The following is a 13495-nucleotide window of genomic DNA, read 5'->3' as shown; positions in this document are numbered from 1 at the left end:
GGCCGTCTGGGTCGGGAGCGTTTCCGGGAACGGAGATGGGTTTATAAAAAAATGAAACCGCGTGCCATCGTCCGCGTAGCCCACAGTGGGCCGGACGATGGCGCGGACGATGGCCTATCGTCCGCGGCCATCGTCCGCGTAGGCCGCAATGGGGCGGAAGATGGCGCGGACGATGGGCATCGTCCGCCCTATACTCCGCGCTCTTAGTATAGGGCGCGACGATCGTCCGCGGCCTATGTCACGCACCCGCAATGGGGCGGACGATGGCGGGCGGGACGATGCGCGCCATCGGGCGTGCCATCATCCGCCTCATTGCGGATGGTCTTATCATTTTATTTAAATATGTACCGAAAATCAGTCAATCACTTAATATAGGACAGGACGGAAGATAGTATCATTGTGTGATAGGTGAACGACGCATTCCATTTACTCTTGATGCTTGTAGTTTTGGTTGTGATAACAAAAAAAAACAACACCTCATCATATCTCACACGTTTAAGTAAGTAACGAGGAAGTTACGCAATACAAGTGGCGCTCTTAAACCCTACCAACAACTCATGCCTTCTCTCTTTCTACCACCATCGCACTTTCCAATACGTCCCCCCCACGCGCTCACGCTTTTATTCTTTTGCCCCCCAATGCCAATTCTGTTTGTTAATTAATTGGATACAATGAAATATAAGTAACATGCTGTATTTATTTCGAAACATATAACAATTACAAATTATTATTAAGATCAATCACAAAGTCGATCTTCTATCTTCAATCTTATCCGTATACATATCATCATTCGTATAAAACTATTATGCTACACATTGGGTTTGTGTTAAATAATTTTATTGATGTTATGTGTCAAATTGCCTTTGTACCCACTTTAAAATCCAAATTTTAGAATTTTCATACGCTACTGTAAAATGACCTTTGTATCCGTGAAATGTTGTTAGCAGATAGGTTGATTAGAAAATTATCTAATTTACAAATTTAAATATGATATTGTTTGCTTTGAAATATTTTTAGATAGTTAACATTGTGGTATGCTTTTGCGGAAATTACGATTTGCATGCAACGTGATTGGTCAAGGAACAAAACGTTTTGTAAATATTTAGGCGATTGAATCATTGGTGCCAAATGAAATTCCACGTCATTTATCTATAGAGTAAAAATTCTAAATTAGTGGACAAAATCTATAAGTAAGAAAACTACCACATAGATGAGTTATGTGTAATTAACTTCAGCTGTCATATGAATATTTCAATCGCCAGATTTTCTTTTGCTGAACATCTAATTATTCCAAAAAGAAAATGATAATTTCTAAATAATAATTATCTAAACATTAAGATATTTTAAAATAAATCCCATAAATGATAAAACAAAATTCAATCACTATAGCTACTCAGATAAGAATTATGTTTTCTTGCATTTTGATATATCTATCAAATTTAATCTCTATATTTTTATAATAAATTTCCATTTTTTAATAAAATGAATCTTATTATTTATTAATAATATTTTTAACTTTTTTATCTATCGCTGTCTTGATCTCGATCTCAATATAGATCTTTATCTCTATCTTATTTTATTTTTCTCTATCTTGATCTATATCTCTATTTTATTTTATTTTTCTCTACCTCGATCTATATCTCTTTCTTATTTTATTTTTCTCTATCTTATTTTTATTTTTTCTCTATCGCTATCTTATTTTTTAATTTTACATTGTAAAATGTTCATTTTCATTTACAAAAGGTGTATAAGAATAAGATATGGCTTTAAAGGCTCAGAATTACAATTAAACTATTATGAGATCCTACAAAAAAATAAGTTAGTAAATAAAAATAATTATAATTCACATTTATATATTATTTAATTATCAATAGCTTATAACTTACTAGTATAATTTTATTTATAAGATTAAAATATTTTTAAAAATAATTTAAAGTTTTATGTGTATCACTATATTGAAGCTGTTAGCACCACTCTTGAAATTAACTAAGGAATACAAAATTCGTATGGACCATAAATAATTTTATCCCCAAATTAAACTCCAAACACCCAACTTAGGATGAGGAATTATGTCTCAACGGACTAGGTCGGTTAACACATGGGATTAATTTATGCATTAATGATCATTTATTATTTGCAATTGTTCGCAAATAAAATAAATGAATACTTCCAATTGTTGTTTATGGAAAAATGAATTATCCTTTAATAGAAAAAGTTAATAACTAATGATATCGCACCACAGCCTATATAGATCACTATCACCAACTACAATCGGTTAAATCAAACAAATAGTACTACTAAAATTAATCGATTTTGTTAACTTACTAAACATGGATCAATTCACTCAAATCCAATTAGCAAATTGAATATGGTCCGAATTTTCAACTACAAGTCAAAGGATATACAGTATTCAGTGTGATATCTCATTAAATGACTTTGAAGAAAAAGAATCTTATAATTTAAAGTAGGCAAAATTATTGTAGGAAAAAGTCGTATAGATATCTCATAAATTGTCTTTGTAAACCAGATTTTGTCAGAATATTACACATAAAATTCATAATAATAGTTTCAAAAAATCGTTAATTACCTTTTTAACAAAAGTACTTATCACCTATCTTTATTCTTTGACATATTCCTCCATTGCGTGGTGTAATTAAAAAAGATAAAAATAGAATGGTTGTTAAATTACATCGAATAATAGCAGTAAATCCCCACTTAACAAGGTCATAAAAAAACATAATTGAATTTTACCTTGGAATTAATTTGGGGAAATAATATCGTAAAAGGTATGAAATGAAAAATTAAATTTTTAGGCATCTACACATAATAATCGAGTATCTGCTGGAGTATGGTAATGTCCTTTATCAAAAATAGTCATGAAATCTACTAGTAGTATAATTATTTCAAAATTCATTTACTTATTATGGAAAATGAGAGATGCGTGCGTGCAATCCACCGACCAACGCGCGCGTATGATATAAGTAAAGTCAGTCGTTAGGAGTTTAGAGCATCCGCAGCGGTGGCGAAAGACGCCACCGCCGTCCGCGCCGTTGGCAAGGCGCAGGACCGCCGCCGCTGCAGCCGCGCCGCTGGCACGGCGCTGCTCGATGTATCGAGCACGTCCGTGCCAGCGGACGCACACGTGGCGCGCTCCCATTCGTCAACGGCATAGCCATTGTGTTTAAACTTTTTTTTATTTTTTTTTAAAAATCGGTATTTAATTATAAATAATGCTAAAAAATAAAAAAAAAATATTTTCCAAATCCCAAAAATATGGCCGTTTTTTTCCCGTTTTTTCTGAATTTTTTTGATTTTTTTTTATTTTTTTTTTCCCCAAAATCATCTATAAATACACACATTCATCATCCATTTATCACATCAAATCATCTCTCATTCATCTCTCATTCATAATTCTCATACAAACTATCAACACATTCATCCCCCACTCAAAATCTCAAATGGATTTCACCCATATTATGGCGGAAGCGGAACGCGAAGAACAAGAATACTACGAACAACATCTCTCATTTAATTTTTAGGATTTTAATTATGTAATTTTTAATTTTTAGGATTTTAATTATGCAATGTTTAATTTTATTTGTCATTTGTAATATTTATTGTGGGTTTTAAATGAATTTTAATATTATGGAAATGTTTTTGTGTAATTGAATTTTATATTAATTGTGCTCGTACTTGCGGAAGAGCACAGTTGTGGGTGTTGTGCTCTTGCCAGAGAGCAGGCATGAATAGTACCGCCCGGGCCCACAACCGTGCCGCTGGCAAGAGCACGGTTGTGGATGCTCTTAGAGTCTTCTTCCCTTTCCTAAAACCTGCGAAAATTCCCCAATCTCTCCAATTTCACACAAACTCCGACGAAATGGCTGAAGCTACGGTTGTCTCCTTGGATATACCGACGGATCCTCCGCCGGAATTCGACGATTTCGTCTCTGGCCTGCAAATTGCGCCTCTAGCCGACGGTGTGCCTGGGGAAAACGATAGAGACGACGTTGTCGTGCTCGAGGATCTCGATTTCAATTTCTCCTTCGATGATCTCGGCCTTCCCTCTGCCGAAGATCTCGATCACCTCCTTAATCCGGCGCAGATGCGGCAGTTTCATTCTCAGTTCGGAGTGGATCCAGGTTTCGCCCAATTTGAGTCCAATTACGATCAAATGCATTATGTTTTCAAATCATCGTCGCCGGAGCTGCGCCACATTTCTGGAGATGGGGATGTATCTGGCATTCGGAGCTGCGATGGATCGGGGCTTATGAATTCCGCTTCTCCAGATACAGAGTCGCATCAGATTTCTGGCTATCTCAACATGCCGTCGCCGGAATCGAACGGATCGAACCGCGGCGGCGCTGATAATTGCGATGGTGACGGGAAGGATTTGAATTGCCCCTCGCCAGACTCGCAGGGCTCCGGGAATTTTGAGTCACATGTGTCGGATGATTCAAATAACTGTGTCGTCAGATCGGTAAGTTCTTCGCCTAATTCGAGTAATAGTTCGGTTAGAAATAGTGTTGTTGATGAGAAGATTAAGTTAGAGGACCCGGCTAGTAAGATTAGCAGCATTTCTTTGATGAAAAGGAAAAAAGAAGGTGAGGATTTGACGCATAGTGACTCAAGGATTAAGTGTAGGAAATCTAACTGTAATTCAGAGAATAACAATAGTAGCAATAGTAACGAGGGGTTAAGTGAGGAGGAAGAGAGAAGAAAGGCAAGGTTGTTGAGGAATCGGGAGAGTGCTCAGTTATCTAGACAGAGGAAGAAACATTACGTAGAGGAGTTGGAAGACAAAGTGAGGAGCATGCATTCAACAATTCAAGATCTAAATTCGAAGATTTCGTACTTCATGGCAGAAAATTCTACTCTGAGGCAACAGATGGGTGGTGGCAGCGGCACCACCGCCCCCCCTGCCGTTGCTGCGCCTCCTCCTATGGCAGCTCCTCCTCCTGGGATGTACACACATCCAGCCATGATGTACCCATGGATGCCATATGCTCAACCTTATATGATGAAGTCTCAGGGCTCTCAAGTGCCCTTGGTACCGATCCCTAGGTTGAAACCGCAGCAGCCAGTGCAGGGATCAAAGACGAGCAAGAGGACGGAAAGCAAGAAGAATGATGGGCCTAAGACCAAGAAGGTCGCTGGTGTTAGTTTGCTTGGTTTGCTGTTTTTCATAATGTTGTTCGGAGGCTTGGCTCCCATGATTAATGTTCAATATGGAGGGGCTAGGGAAGCATTTGCCGGAGGAGAAAGTTATAAGGCAGGTGGGTTTAGTGAGAAACATAGTGGGAGAGTGTTGATGGTAAATGGTACTGAGTTTGATGAGAAAGATGGTGGTAGAAGAGACAGTAGTAATAGTAGTGTACATTATGGTCAAAGAGGTCAGGGGAGTCCAGGGGATCCAAGTGCAGATGAATCTGTTCGCTTGAGAAATGGAAGTGAACCTCTTGCAGCGTCGTTGTATGTCCCCAGGAACGATAAGCTTGTCAAGATTGACGGGAACTTAATCATCCATTCTATTTTGGCAAGTGAAAAAGCTATGGCATCTAACCAGCATGGAGGTGGTGAGACTGGTCTGGCAGTTCCTGGAGATTTAGCTCCTGCAATTCCTGGTCAGGATGTGGGAAGAAATGGTGCTAGACATCCCCTTTTAAGAGCTCTTGGTGCAGCCGATAAGGATGGTACAAAGTCAACAGCAACTGATGGCAGGCTTCAACAGTGGTTCCGTGAAGGCCTGGCCGGTAATTATAATACTTTATATGTGACTTTTTCAAAACTAAGGTCTTTATGTTGTTGCTAAATTTGTCAAGAGAAAAATATTGTTGCAATCTTTCCTGTTTATTTAAATCTTGATGGTTGCCTAATTGGACAATAGTTGATTTCGCAATATGGTTTGCATATGCTATTGTTCATGTCCATGTTTTTGTGCAACTTATTTGACCTTTTATTTGTAAAAAACTAAATGCTCTGTTGCATGTTTTTTTCATGTTCTCATATATGTACGCTGTCTTGATTGCATATCATTGCTTTTATCCTCTATGTTCTTAATATTTGAAAACTTGAATCGCAAGTAGAGATATGACCATGCATTTTGAGGAACTTCTTAGTGAACTTACTCGTGAGCTTTTGCTAATTGTCGTTATCCAGAAAGCGTAATACTGTCCTTGTTTACTGTCCTTAGGGCCGATGTTGAATGCTGGTATGTGCACAGAAGTATTCCAGTTTGATGTGTCTGCTTCTTCTGCATCCGGAGCCATAGTACCGGCCAGTACTTCAAGAAACATATCCGAAGCAGAGAGTATGAATTCTACGCACCCAAGCAAGGCAAGAAACAGGAGGATCCTTAATCCTATCCCATTTCGCAACATCTCTGGACATCATACACGAAAAGGATCAGAAAAAGAGGACTTGAACATAAAGAAAAACTCATCTTCAATGGTGGTCTCAGTGCTCTTTGATCCGAGAGAGGTATCCGATGCTGAGGTGGACGGCATGATGGGGACGAAGTCCCTCTCACGAATCTTTGTTGTTGTACTAATGGACAGCGTCAGGTACGTCACTTACTCATGCATGCTTCCGTTCAAGGCTGCCCCTCATCTTGTAACTGCGTGAAAAATACGAGGATATCACCAGTTTTGTAGATACAAGGCGCAACCTTGGTTAGAGAGAAGATCACTATATAACTTTGTTAACTGCTTATGTAAGTGGAACTTTGGAGATTGAGAGATGTTTGGTGATGTACCATGGATCTTATACTAATATACGTGCAAGTTCCTTTTAATTTGATGGTGTCTGTCCATCTCTTCTTACTTTCTTGTTACTAATTGCCATATAATTTTAAATATTGACCAAAGTGGTGGTTTATTTGGTAATTGATCCAAAAATTAAACATGTCGAACAATCCTGCTTATATTAACTAACGTTTGTCCAGAAATGTTAAATATATGAAAATGGAAGAACAAACTTGTCAATTTATGAGTCGGTGACCATGATATGACTTGCCCTTGTTTTCCCCCTTAATTTCTGCACATCTTGACTGAATACTCCAACTCATAGTCAAGTTCATAGTACAAGTACGAGCCTTGGGAAGTGGGCGGGATAATGGGTTATGTTACGGCCTTCCTCTTTAACGGGTTACTGTGTACCCTGATTGAAAACTCTTCACAATCCGGGATGTAAGGGGGCCCTTGGGGTTGGAGTTTCAAACTTTTATTTTGCAAGAAGAGTCAAGTTCAGAGTGAATTTTTTGTTGGTGGAGGAAGAAGAGTCAAATGTATGTTAAAAATCAGCCCCACGTATGATATCACTAATTCAGATTTTGGCGGAAAGAAGAAGATGGAAGTGGTGGGGATGGAGATGAGTATCTGTGAGCACAGACACGTTTCATTTTGAGTTTAAGCGGTGATGATTAGGAGAAGCCAATTTTGTTGTTATGAGTCTTGAATCAGATCAATTCCTATTCAATCATTAGACGCATTTGCATTTTACGTAAGCAAAGATGTCACCTAAATCAGCACCTTCTTCTTTAAATTACTATATCGCCCCTGCATATTATACCCACCGTATCCACTACACCGTACACAGACAGAGATGCTCCCCATCTCTCAATAATTGTCTACTTCTTCCCACACGAATTTTAAGAAAAATGTAAAAAAAATAGGTTAAAAAAATTTGTGAAATATCACTTTTATATATTAGTACTATAATAAAATTTGAAAAGAATAATTTAGTGGAATGTGAATATATTTATCTCTTATGTTAAAAAGTGAAAATGAATAATTAATGAAGGACGAGCCAAAATGATAAAAGTGGACAATTAATAGAAGACCAGGAGGGAGTAGATTAGGGTGGGGGAAAAATATCAAAAAAATGATATATCGCTCGTACAGTATTGAAAAATATCGAAAAATTATCGAATTTTCGGTATATCGTAATTTTCGATACGATACGATATCGTATCGTAAGTTTTCGATACGATAACAATATGAATTTCCTTATATCGCAATATATCATTTTATATCGAATATACGGTATATATCGTTATTTTCAGTATATTGACTCATATCGAAAATCAATACATATTTAATTATCGATATATACCGTATATATTGAAACATATTGAAGTTTAAAATCATAAATATATATCGAAACATATTGAAGTTTAAAATCAATACATATTGAATTATCGATATATACTGTATATATCGAAATCATATCGATCTTTGATATATCGTTCTGAATGATATATCGAATTTCGGTAATATATATCGCAATATCGATACGGTAATGATATTGATATTATCCATATCGAAAGTTCGATATATTGAAATTCGATATATTTTTGATATATCGAAACTTTCGATACGATATACGATACAACGTTTTCGATACGATATATCGTATCGATCCACTCCTAGAGTAGATTGCATTGTTCTGACCGGAATCAAAACATAAACTGCATCAAGAAAGTACTTTCTATTATGAATGTTGTAAGCTTGTAATTTCAAATTTCAATCATATTTATGTACTCCCTCTGTCCCGCTGCTTTCTTTTAGCACGAGATTTTAAAAAGTGTTGTTTAGTAATTAAATAAAGAAAAAATAAAATAAAAGAGATAAAAGAGTTTTTGCTCAAAAAAATGGACCACTTTAGTAGGAACAACTTAAAAAGGAATACAAGTTGAGGATGAAATGGAGTGAGTAAGAGTAAGAGTTTCCCTAGACGAGCAATTTATTTGATGATATCAAATTCTATATAGCTTGAGAAATCCGTTACTCCACTTTTTGGACTGTAAAATAAGCACGTGGTAGAAATTATAAGGTCGAGGTAACAATATGAACTATAGTAGCTATCCATTTGGATATTTAATTCATAAATTCACCGTGAATTAATGCGCTATTGATAGACACAATCCTACCTATTCTTGATTGAGGAGGTTATGAAAAAAAAGCTGAGAGCTTGATTTGGAAAACCAAACGTCACCACCTTATGTTTGTCACTACATTTGAAGAAATATTCATATAAAGACAAGCTAAGCTAAGCTTAGCATGAGAGTACACATAGTATTTTATTAGAGATAGGCTTATTATCACATATTCACATGCCTACCACTTCTGTCCCTACCAATCACTACTTTCATTTCACATGTTCTTCTTCCAGAATGTGCCCACATTCTGGTTATAAATACTCCTCACCGTCTGTAGGCTTAAGCTCATAGTTGTTGGAGATGGAGAAGTTTGAGGTGGAGAAGCACAAAAATGAAGACAACCCAGATTTCAATGGCAAGAAGAAGCAGCGAGGAGGCATTAGGACAATGCCATTCATCCTAGGTGAGATTAATACTTATAAGAATGTTCTTCAATCAAATATCAGCAAGTTGATTAGATGCAAAAGAAAGTAACAAATGCTGCATCTTGTGTTGGTACAGCAAATGAAATATGTGACAAATTTGCTGCTGCTGGCTTTCATGCCAATATGATCACTTACCTAACTAAGGTGCTCAACCTGCCTCTTGTCAAGGCTTCCAACACCCTCACCAATTTCGGTGGCACGTCGAGCTTCACGCCCCTCGTGGGCGCTTTCATAGCCGACTCCTTCGCAGGCCGCTTTTGGACCATCATCGTCGGCACCATCATCTACTTGCTGGTCTGCTCTGCCTTTAGTCAATCATACACAAGCATACTATAGTTCAAAACTTACCTTTGTGTGTGTGTGTGTGTGTGTGTATGTGTGCTAGGGAATGATTGTAATCACAGTATCAGCAGTGATGCCTAAGCTCAGGCCACCACCATGTCCAAGCCAGGAGAACTGCCAGGAAGCCTCGAGCAAACAGCTCGTGATCCTCTACCTCGCGCTACTCCTAACGTCGCTAGGGACGGGTGGCATTAGGCCGTGCGTGATGACATTTGCAGCAGATCAGCTGGAGATGAGCAAAGAGAAAACAGAGTCTAGAAGCTGGAACTTCTTCAACTGGTACTATTTCTGCATGGCCACGGCCTCTCTGCTAGCTGCAACAGTCGTCGTCTACATCCAAGACAACGTCAGCTGGGGCTGGGGGCTCGGCATCCCAACAGCAGCAATGGCCATATCCCTCATAGCATTCCTATTAGGCTCCTCAATGTACAAGAAAATCAAGCCGGGAGGGAGCCCCTATGTCCGAGTGGTGCAAGTCATCACAGCAGCCATCAAGAAACGACGCGTCCCTGTCCCTCCCCCAGCCACCCTCTACGAGAACAGACACCTCGACGCTCCCATCTCCACCGATGGGAGGCTCCTTCACTCCAATCAACTCAAGTAAGACCTCAAACACTCAAGTTTTTTCCACAATGTGTGATTGTTGTATTAACTAACACATTTGATCATTCCGAAGATGGCTAGATCGCGCGGCCATAGTGGTGGGACCAGAATCAGAATCAGTATCAAAACCAAACCTATGGAGGCTAGCAACAGTCCACAGAGTTGAAGAGGTGAAAAGCATGATCAGGCTCCTCCCAATCTGGGGTGCAGGGATACTACACGTGGCCTCGCATTCCCATCTGGGAAGCTTCACAATCGTGCAAGCACGAAGCATGGACCGTCATCTGTCACCCAAGTTCGAAATCCCACCAGCAAGCATGTCCATTTTCAGCACCCTCACAGTCCTCTCCTGCCTCCCCCTCTATGAGCGCCTCTTCGTGCCCCTGGCCCGACGTTTCACAGCCAACCCCACCGGCCTAACCTGCCTGCAGCGGATGGGGGTGGGCTTCGGGATCAACATCCTCGCCACCATCGTATCTGCACTGATAGAAATGAAGAGAAAATCAGCAGCAGCAGATCACAACCTCTTAGACAAACCAACTGCAATAATCCCCATCACAGTTTTCTGGCTCGTCCCGCAGTATTGCCTGCACGGATTGGCCGAGGTGTTCATGTCCGTTGCCCACATGGAGTTCCTCTACGACCAGTCACCCGAGAGCATGAGGAGCTCTGCAGCTGCCCTGTTTTGGATCGCCATCGCCATCGGGAACTACACGGGCACCCTCATGGTCACCCTGGTGCACAAATACACCGCGCAATCGGGGAACTGGCTGCCTGATAGGAACCTCAACCGTGGGAAGCTAGACTACTATTACTGGCTTGCCACCGGAATTCAACTCATAAACATCATATACTTTGTTACATGTGCTTACTTCTATAAGTATAAACCCTTGCAACAGCTCACTGATGAAGGACAACAACTAGATGTTGAATCTGCTGATGATAACAAGCCATTGCCAACTCCAACTCCAACTCCAACTCCTAGCCCTGTTTAACAATGCATATTCATCCCAACTAGATGGTGTATTGGAACTCATGAGTCGACCCAATATTGTTATATTCAAATCAATTTATAGTTACATATATAGAAATACAAGTAGTGTGGTTAATTATTTTGTATTTCAAACTAAACAATATATAAGAATTGCTGCTAATTAAGGAAGTCTATGGTTAAGTTTGGCTTGCAATCCGCCATTAATCTTGAGAGTCAAAGAGAGCAAATATTGAGGGGAAGAAGTCCCCTTTTCCAACAACACTCTTATTTGAAACCTTTCCAAAACAGAAGCAGCAACGGATTTCATCTGAATGTAGGCCAATTCTCTGCCGAGGCATATTCTCGGGCCCCCGTGAAACACCGGGTACTTAAACGGGCTCTCCTGCTTACAAACTCCTTTTTCGATCCACCGCTCCGGCCGATACTCCAAACAGTCCTTCCCCCAAATGCTCTCCATTCTCCCCATCGCATAAGCCGAATACGACATGAACCAATCCTTCCCGATCATCGTCCCGTCCGGCAATACGTCGTCGTTTTTGCAGTTCCTCGTGTCGATCGGCACCGGCGGGTACAGCCTCATCCCCTCCGATATCGCCGCCTGCAGGTAATGCATCCGCCGCAGCTCCTCGTAGCTGTACACGTCTCCGATCGATTTCCCGCTCTCGCGGCGGATGCTCTCCAATTCGTTCAGAATCTTCGCCTCCACGTCTGGCCGCGACGACAGCAGCCAGAAGAGCCATGACAGAGCCGCCGACGTCGTGTCGCGGCCGGCGAGGATGAAGCTTATCACGACGTCTCGCAGAAACTCGCCGGAGATGTTGTCGCTCTTGTCGATGAATCTCGATAGTAAGTCTTCGTCTTCGTTTAACTCCTCGCTTCTCTTTTCAATCCTCGATACAATTATTTGATCGGCGAATTCGTGCACTGTCGCGATTGCTTCTCGAAGCTTCTTCTCCGATCCGATATTGAGGAATTTTTTGATCAGGTACGATCGCGGCACGGCGTAGAGGAATCTGCCGGAGCTGAGATTCGCGGCGGTCTCGAACGCGCGCATGAATTCGGCGCCGGCGGTGGCGTCTCCGCCGAGACAGGCCGGATCGGTGTTGAATGCGAGCTTGCAGACGTTATCGAAGGCGAATCGCTCGAGAACGTCTTGCAAGTCTACCGTCGCGTTAGTTTCGGCGGCGGATTTGAGGATCGGAAGGAGCCGATTGTGGAGCTCGGAGGCGACGTTTTCCATGGCGAAGTTGCGGAGGGATTTGGTGTTGAATTCGTAGCTGGCGGTCTTGCGCTGCATTATCCAGAGGTGGTCGTCGGCGTTGAAGATGCCGGCGCCGAGGAAGTCCTGGAGGAGGGAGATGAAGCGAGGGCCTTTTGGATAGTTTTCGAAGTTGGTTTTGAGCATGTGCTCGACGATTTGGGGATTGGCGGTGATGATGCCGTGGACCTTGCCAGGGCGGCGGAAGACGGAGGTGTTGGTGGGGCAGCGGGCTAGGGTTTCGGTGTTCCAGTCGTAGAAGCGGTGGCGGTTGAGGATGAAATCGGGGAGGGTTCCGACGAGGGGGTAGAGCTTGTTGCCGTGAGGAGCGGTTTTATTGGATTTTCGACGAAGGAAAAGGTGGAGAGAAATGAGGGAGAGGAGGAGAATGGTTAGACTTAGAAGAGAGATGATCGCCATTGTTGGATTTTGGTTGCAGAATTTTTGAGAAAGATAGAGAGGGTTTTATTGTGTTGCAGAATAGTGTCACTTTGTGTGTGGTGTATTGTGTTGGTTGGATGTGGTATAATTTCAAAAAAATGTAAATTATCCTCTTCTCATTATTTCCTAATCTATTTTTGCAATTTTGAAATTTATGTATATTTATTTGATTTAGAGTAAAAGCCAAATAAAATAATTGAGGAAAGACATTTAGGCTTGATTTTTTTAGATGAGGGTTTGTGATTTGTGAACCAATTTATTTTATTAAATCTCCTATTTAAAATATTCATTGCATAATAAATATTATTTGACTATAATATTAATTAGATGGATGAATATGATTACTAAATCTTAAAGTAAAGCACATTGAATATTTGATAACACGCATTTGACGTAACAAGAAAGTTAAATGTGAAGTAAATACCATTTAAAATAAGATATTTTGTGAGAGATGATAAAGAATTCATTTTAAATAAAGGTTATTCTTCCCTAAGATT

At 40.3% G+C, this 13495-nt stretch overlaps 3 protein-coding genes across 3 annotated transcripts; 2 read left to right on the top strand and 1 right to left on the bottom strand.

Moving 5' to 3' along the window:
* The first annotated feature begins 3821 nt into the window (after positions 1-3821).
* Positions 3822-6790, top strand: LOC121799470 (bZIP transcription factor 17-like). The gene is made up of 2 exons (XM_042198853.1): positions 3822-5750; positions 6191-6790. The coding sequence occupies exons 1-2, from the start codon at positions 3878-3880 to the stop codon at positions 6619-6621; spliced, it is 2304 nt and encodes a 767-aa protein (XP_042054787.1). The 5' UTR covers positions 3822-3877; the 3' UTR covers positions 6622-6790.
* A 2321-nt stretch (positions 6791-9111) lies between these two features.
* LOC121799467 (protein NRT1/ PTR FAMILY 3.1-like) lies at positions 9112-11479 on the top strand. Its single transcript, XM_042198851.1, has 4 exons — positions 9112-9338; positions 9437-9654; positions 9746-10302; positions 10379-11479. Exons 1-4 carry the CDS (start codon positions 9236-9238, stop codon positions 11298-11300), a joined length of 1800 nt encoding a protein of 599 aa, XP_042054785.1. The 5' UTR covers positions 9112-9235; the 3' UTR covers positions 11301-11479.
* On the bottom strand, positions 11346-13045 carry LOC121799469 (cytochrome P450 94B3-like). Its single transcript, XM_042198852.1, has one exon. The coding sequence runs from the start codon at positions 12975-12977 to the stop codon at positions 11460-11462; it is 1518 nt and encodes a 505-aa protein (XP_042054786.1). The 5' UTR covers positions 12978-13045; the 3' UTR covers positions 11346-11459.
* Between the last annotated feature and the right edge of the window lie 450 nt (positions 13046-13495).

The sequence above is a fragment of the Salvia splendens genome, chromosome 4, assembly GCF_004379255.2.
Source record: "Salvia splendens isolate huo1 chromosome 4, SspV2, whole genome shotgun sequence".
NCBI classification, from domain to species: Eukaryota; Viridiplantae; Streptophyta; class Magnoliopsida; order Lamiales; family Lamiaceae; genus Salvia; species Salvia splendens.
The sequence above is the reverse complement of the archived record's forward strand: the minus strand, read 5'-3'. Positions and strand labels throughout refer to the sequence as shown.